The sequence below is a fragment of the Rana temporaria genome, chromosome 4 (assembly GCF_905171775.1).
Source record: "Rana temporaria chromosome 4, aRanTem1.1, whole genome shotgun sequence".
In the NCBI taxonomy this organism is placed as follows: domain Eukaryota; kingdom Metazoa; phylum Chordata; class Amphibia; order Anura; family Ranidae; genus Rana; species Rana temporaria.
The window spans coordinates 9,922,815-9,929,884 of record NC_053492.1 but is presented as its reverse complement, the minus strand read 5'-3'; the positions used below and the strand labels follow the sequence as shown (position 1 = coordinate 9,929,884).

General features: G+C 43.6%; 1 protein-coding gene across 1 annotated transcript; it reads right to left on the bottom strand.

Annotated features, from left to right (window-relative positions):
- Positions 1–2,576: 2,576 nt before the first annotated feature.
- On the bottom strand, positions 2,577–6,505 carry LOC120935871 (zinc finger protein 260-like). Its single transcript, XM_040347908.1, has 4 exons — positions 6,470–6,505; positions 6,195–6,389; positions 5,901–6,039; positions 2,577–4,524 (listed from the first exon to the last, which is right to left on the bottom strand). Exons 2-4 carry the CDS (start codon positions 6,327–6,329, stop codon positions 2,816–2,818), a joined length of 1,983 nt encoding a protein of 660 aa, XP_040203842.1. The 5' UTR covers positions 6,330–6,389; positions 6,470–6,505; the 3' UTR covers positions 2,577–2,815.
- Positions 6,506–7,070: the final 565 nt, after the last annotated feature.

Here is a 7,070-nt window from a genome sequence, read left to right as displayed (position 1 = left end):
GTGGTGAACTCGCTTCATAAGTTAAACGGTAGCTATGCGCTTCATTGTTTGATCCCATGGAACCATGGGGGGACGCTAGTGTAATGCAATCACCCAGTGAACGGGATTGACCAACTTTAATATGGTGCAAGGCATGTTCTATTTGCAGATATTGAAAGAAATTAGATCTTGGGATGGAGGAAGATGAGCTTAGCTTTGGAAGGAGCAAACAGTTGTATCAGAATGAAGTTGAGATTTTGAGTATATGCCTTCGGCTTTCCACAATTGAAGGGCTATGTCGGGTATGAGGAGTTCCAGGGAATCCATTGTAGAGTTGAAGAAGATAGACAATGTAAAGGCTTAACCAGGGAGGACCATATCTTGCATTGATCGTATCCAAACATTTGCGTGAAAGGTGAAGGTTTAGAATGATGACTCATATAATTCATTTAAAGTGCTATTTTTGATTTATTTATATTTTTGATTTATTTTTTCAATAAAAATAACAAGAATGTTCTACTTATCTGCTCTGTGCAGTTGGTTTTGCACAGAGCAGCCTGGATCCTCCTCTTCGGCTTTCATGACCCCTCTCTCCGAGTGTCCCCACAGCAAGCAGCTTGTTATCGGGGCACCGAGCCGAGCTGCAGCATTGTGTATCTATTCAGACACAGAGCTGCGGTTCGGCCCTACTCACTGGCTAACTGACTTTGATTGACAGCAGGGGGGGGGGGGGGGGGGAGTACTGGATGGCCGAGGCAGTCGTGGACATCGCTACTTTGAGAGGGGGCTCAGGTAAGCAATGGGGGGGGGGGGGGCTGCTGCACACATTAGGCTTTTTATCTTAATAGAATCCATTAAGATTTAAAAAAAAACAAAAAAACTTCTGACTTTACAACTCCTTTAGGAACAGATTTGTATTCATGGACTTTGTGTTGAAGGGTCCAGGAGGTTCTTGAGTGAGCTAGTATGGAAATCCTTATAGTAGGGGCTATACCCAAGGCCTGGGTACTGGATTTTATTCAAGGTTGTTTACCTCGCCAAATTAAGGAGTTAAGAAGGGTCTGTATTTTCCTGAGGTGAGCGGAAAGAAAAAGGTACTGAAAGGGATGTAGAGAACATGAGCGAGTAAAAGTAAAAATGTTGAGAGTTATTGCATAGTGGTACTTGAAGAGGAAGTAAACCCTGATGGGTTTTACTTTCTCTTTTTCTGTCTGCAAAGCCTGCAAATGAAAAGCATAATGGGCTAGTATACATCGCATACTAGCCCATTATGTGACACTTACCTGCAAAAGAATCCGGTGATGTCTCCGTATAGGCAGCGTCTATCTTCTAGCCGCGGACTCATTAACGGCACAGGCTAGGGAAGAAACGGCACTTTGTTTTGTTTCTTCCCCACACACGCAGTTAAGATTTTCGGCGGACTACAAAAATTCAATGGGCCAGATTCTCATACATTAACGTTGCTCCTGCAGCGTAATGTATGTGCTGTACGCTACACCGCCGCAGGTTTACATCCTGATTCTCAGAACACTTACCTGTAAACTTGCGGCGGTGTATCGTTAATTCGCTCGGCGCAAGCCCGCCCAATTCAAATGGGGCAGGCACCATTTAAATTAGGCGCACTCCCGCGCCGAGCGTACTGCGCATGCTCCGTCGGGTAAATTACCCGACGTGCATTGCGCTAAATGACGTCGCCCAGACGTCATTTGCTTAGACGTTTACGTAAATGGCGTCCAGCGCCATTCACGGACGTCTTACGCAAACGACGTATTTTTTTTAAACTTCGATGCGGGAACGACGGCCATAGTTAACATTGGTTGCCCCTGCTAATAGCAGGGGCAACCTTACGCGTCGGGTACGCTACGGAAACAACGTAAATTCTCAGCGTCGGACGCGCGTAGGTTCGGGAATCTCGCATACTTACCTCATTTGCATAGACGACGGGGAAAACGACGATGCGACACCTAGCGGCGGGAAAAAAAATTACTTTTAAGATCTGACAGCGTAACAGCCTTACGCATGTCAGATCTAATGGGTATCTATGCGCAACTGATTCTAAGAATCAGTCGCATAGATACCCGGGGCCAGATGAGGAGTTACGACGGCGCTAATGGTGTTGCGCCGTCGTAACGCCTTTGAGAATCTGGCCCAATATCTCCTAAACGGCGCACGTTTAGGAGATATTTCCACTACCTAAAGGTAAGCCTTATTCTAGGCTTACCTATAGGTAGAAGTCAACAAAAAGGGTTTACAACCACTTTAAGTAAATTAGTTTAGTGATAAGAGATGGAAAGGTAGTTTTTAATAACAGTCAACTACAATAGAACTTATGTCGCAATTTTATAAACTATATTTTTTTTTTATTTGCTATTAATGAAAGTAAACTTATCCTTTACATATTTTTATTTACTTTGTAAATTTCACTTTTCTTGTTTACATCATAGAGGTGCCACGTCACGGGCAGCTTTAATCTTCCAAGCTAATAATTTAAAGGCATTATGCATTTTTTATATTTCACTTTAAGCATTATTAAACATATAAGGAACAAGGTTCGAATCAACATTCAGGAGGTTAGAAGCAAGTTTGGTGAACCTGCCTTGAATTGTAAGTAAGCTCATTCCTGTACCACTCAGGGAACTTTGATGTATAACAAGGTCTAATTTCCTTATACAACATTTTCCAAACTTGGGGCAGGAATACGACTTCTCGCTCATGTGCAATCTCTGATGCCTAACAGCATCTGATTTCTGTATACAACATTCCCATGTACAGAACAGGAATAAGGCCTCTATCCTGTGTGAGATCTCTTGATGTCTACAAAGGACATTTTCCACACTCAGGTCAGAAACATAGCTTCTCCCCCTTGTGAGATCTCTGATGTCTGACAAGTTTTATTTTCTCTGCAAAGTATTTCCTGCATACAGTGCAATCTCCGATGTGAAATAAGGTTTGATGTCTGTGAAAAACATTTCCCACAATCAGGGCAGGAATATGGCTTCTCCCCTGTGTGAGATCTCTGATGTCTAACAAGGTCTGACTTCTGTAAAAAACATTTCCCACACTCAGGACAGGGATATGGCTTCTCCCCCGTGTGAGATCTCTGGTGTCTAAGAAGTTTGGATTTTTGTGTAAAGCATTTCCCACATTCAGAGCAGGAATTTGGCATCTTCCCTGTGTGCATTTTCTGATGTTCAACAAGGTCTGATTTTTGTGAAAAAAGTTTTCTGCAATTCAGGCAGGAATACGATTTATCCCTTCGGTGCGATATCTGATGTCTAACAAGGTCTGATTTCTTTGTAAAACATTTCTCACATTCAGGACAGAAAATTAGCTTCTCCCCTGTGTGCAGTCTCTCATGTATAACAAGGTTTACTCTGTGTGAAAACATTTTCCCGCACTCAGGGCAGGAGTATGGCTTCTCACTCGTGTGAGATATCTGATGTCTAACAAGTTTTGATTTTGCTGTAAAACATTTCCCACACTCAGGGCAGGATAGCTTCTCTCCAGTGTGCAATCTCTGATGTGAAACAAGATCTGATTCCTGTGAAAAATTTCTCCCACACTCAGGGCAAGAGTGCGGCTTCTTGCCCGTGTGAGATCTGTGATGTCTAACAAGATCTGATTTCTTTGTAAAACATTTCTCACATTCAGGACAGAAAATTAGCGTATCCCCCGTGTGCAGTCTCTCATGTATAACAAGGTTTACTTTGTGTGAAAACATTTTCCCGCACTCAGGGCAGGAGTATGGCTTCTCTCTCGTGTGAGATATCTGATGTCTAACAAGTTTTGATTTTGCTGTAAAACATTTCCCACACTCAGGGCAGGCTAGCTTCTCTCCAGTGTGCAATCTCTGATGTGAAACAAGATCTGATTCCTGTGAAAAATTTCTCCCACACTCAGGGCAAGAGTGCGGCTTCTTGCCTGTGTGAGATCTGTGATGTCTAACAAGTGTTGATTTCTGTGAAAAACATTTCCTACACTCAGGGCAGGAATACGGCCTCTGTCCTGTATGAGATCTCTGATGTCTAACAAGGTCTAACTTCCATAAAAAACATTTCCGGCACTCACTGCAGGAATGTGGCTTCTCCCCCCTGTGAGATCTCTGATGTGTGACAAGTGTGGATTTCTCTGCAAAACATTTATTGCACTTAGGGCAGGAATATGGCTTCTCGCCTGGATGAGATCTCCGATGTCTAACTAGTTTTGACTTTGTTCTAAAACATTTCCCGCACTCAAAACAGGTATGAAGCTTCTCACCCGTGTGAGATCTCTGATGTACAGTAAGACTTAATTCAGAGCTAAAACTTTCCCCACATTCAGGACAGGAACATTTCCCCTCCCCCTGAATTTTGGCATCATCCCTCACAGTAGGAGATTGTTCAGAGTCAGAGGGATTTGACAGTCTATCCCCATTGTGAAGTTCACCATGCATAACTAAGCTCATTGTCTTTTCTCCTGCACAATCTCCTGTGATGTCCTCATCTTCCATTTCATAACCTGGAGATAAAGTGAGATGATCCTTTGAGGGTTTCTCCATGAAGTGTCCTGGAAAAATATAAATAGATCTAAGATGGTTAGCTCACTTAAAACAACCATCTGCATCATGTAGATTTTAGTGAGCAGATGAGCTCTGTGAATGTCCCAACCAACTGTGATTTCACCTCTTCTGTAAAAGGGCCTTTGCTCCTCCCCTTAGATCACATCTACATTTACACAGCCTTGTCAGAAGTGTAGGAACCAGTGGGGACTGGGAGGTGCATGCTCTTAATGCAACCACAAGCCTAGGCACTGGGTCATGTGATCTCTGATAAACAAGAAGTTAAAAGTTACATTAGGCCTAGGCTTCTGGCGATTGGCAGCACTGGAGGGTGCTTATTGTTACTTCATCCCAGGAAGACCGTAAATAGAGTTTCATGTCAACATTTAGCAGTACGTCTGCTGGAAAAATAAACCTAAGAAAGGCACAATCTGTGTTATTATATCTGTGGTACTATAACTAGAAGTGAAACAATCTAACACCACCAGATGAACTCCAGAATCTACATAAATCATGTCTGGGTACACAAATTGTGTCCACAGCACAGAGAAGGGTGTTTATCTGAACAAGAAGACATATAGCTGGCTTCATGTAGCCGGGCGCATCTTTCCGGCGGCGTATCATATCCTATTTACGATACGCCGCCGTAAGTGAGGCAAGTACTGTATTCACAAAGCACTTGCCTCCTAACTTACGGCGGCGAAGCGTAAATGGGGCCGGCGTAAGCGCGCCTAATTCAAATGAGGATGGGGGGGCGTGTTTTATGTTAATGTTTGGTGACCTGACGTGATTGACGTTTTTTACAAACGGCGCATGCGCCGTCCGTGTACATATCCCAGTGTGCATTGCTCCAAAGTACGCCGCAAGGACGTATTGGTTTCGACGTGAACGTAAATGACGTCCAGCCCCATTCACGGACGACTTATGCAAGCGACGTAAATTTTTCAAATTTCGAAGCGGGAACGACGGCCATACTTAACATTGACTAGGCCAGCTAGGGAGCAGCTTTATCTTTACGTGGCATAACTTTTACGGAAACGGCGCATTTTTACTCCGCCGGGCGCACGTACGTTCGTGAATCGGCCTAGCGGCCAGCCTAAATATTGCACCCTAAGATACGACGACATAGGAGACTTACGCCGCTCGTATCTTAGCCTAATTTAAGCGTATCTGGTTTCCAGAATACGCTTAAATTTAGGACGGCGCAGATTCTAATGATACGTCGGCATAAATCTCTATGAATCCAGCTATTAATGTGTAGGGTGGATATCAGCGTTTATTATCAACCTATTATTGGCTGATATCACATATCTACCACCCTACTCTGGGCCAATCAGTGTGCAGTAACAGAGTAGAGATAAAAGAAGAATATATTCTGGCTCACCTGTGCTGATCTCTGTAGGAGTGTCCTCCTCCTCTTTAAATTTCCTCTTCATTCCAGCCTCCTCCATATATTGCTGATCATCACTCACATACGTCTCTTCTACTTCACCCTCAACTTTCATATTCATCAGATCTTCACCCTAAACCAACAGAATGGCAGAAAATAACATCTGTAACATAGAAGTATTTATGATGTGAGATCACATAGAAAATATCATCTTGTGGAGTCCACACATCATCTCCACATGTCAGAGTGTTCAATCACTTTATGTTCCCGACCCTCAAGTCCACCTACCTGATGATGGTGAGGGATGGTGTGATCTTCCTGTGTGGAATCCTGGGAATACAGAGGACGGGGACATCTCTCTGTTGGGTTTCTAGTATTGGGTGGCTCCTTTATATCCTTGAGTACTTCTGAAGGCTCCTTCATCGCACTATACTCCTCATCCTCCTCTTTAACAACAATATTATACTCCCTGAGGTTTCCACACTAAATGTATACAAAAAAAAATCATTGTAACAAACATGCTGTATATAAATCAAAACTACCAATAATTGTTCCTTATCTACCTGATGACGGTGAGGGATGGTGTGACCTTCCTGTGTGGAATCCTGGGAATACAGAGGACAGGGAAATCTCTCTGGTGGGTTCCCATTACTGGATCCATCTGTAGGAAACACACACACTGACTGAATACATTGTTTCTATGTGTTTATCAGATGATGGGGGATCTAGGTGGAGCCTCCGTACTGCTCTCTCCTTTACAATAAAGTCTCCTCTTACCCGGTGATGTGAGGGGCGGCTGATTGTCCATCATGACGTCCTTGTAGAGATCCTTGTGTCCTTCTAAATACTCCCACTCCTCCATGGAGAAATAGACAGTGACATCCTGACACCTTATAGGAACCTGACACACACAATGATACAGTCACCATCCAGACACATCCCTTGTCTGTTACTGGATAATGTCCCAGAATTCCCGGCACCGCTCACCTCTCCTGTCAGCAGCTCCATCATCTTCTTGGTGACTTCTAGAATCTTCTCCATGTTGTGTCTCTCAGGTTTTAGGGAGTCCCATGGGGGCACTGTGATGGTCATATGATCACCTGACTTCAGAAGAGGAAATCTCTGTATTGGAAAACCAATAGGAATATCATGTTACCTTTGACC

Excerpts from the sequence above, each read along its gene's own strand:
- LOC120935871 (XM_040347908.1), bottom strand. The coding sequence starts at position 6,329 with ATGAAGGAGCCTTCAGAAGTACTCAAGGATATAAAGGAGCCACCCAAT. Across the intron at positions 6,040-6,194 it reads CCATCCCTCACCATCATCAG|GGTGAAGATCTGATGAATAT; the intron begins GTAGGTGGACTT and ends CTGTTGGTTTAG. Across the intron at positions 4,525-5,900 it reads TCCTACAGAGATCAGCACAG|GACACTTCATGGAGAAACCC; the intron begins GTGAGCCAGAAT and ends ATATTTTTCCAG.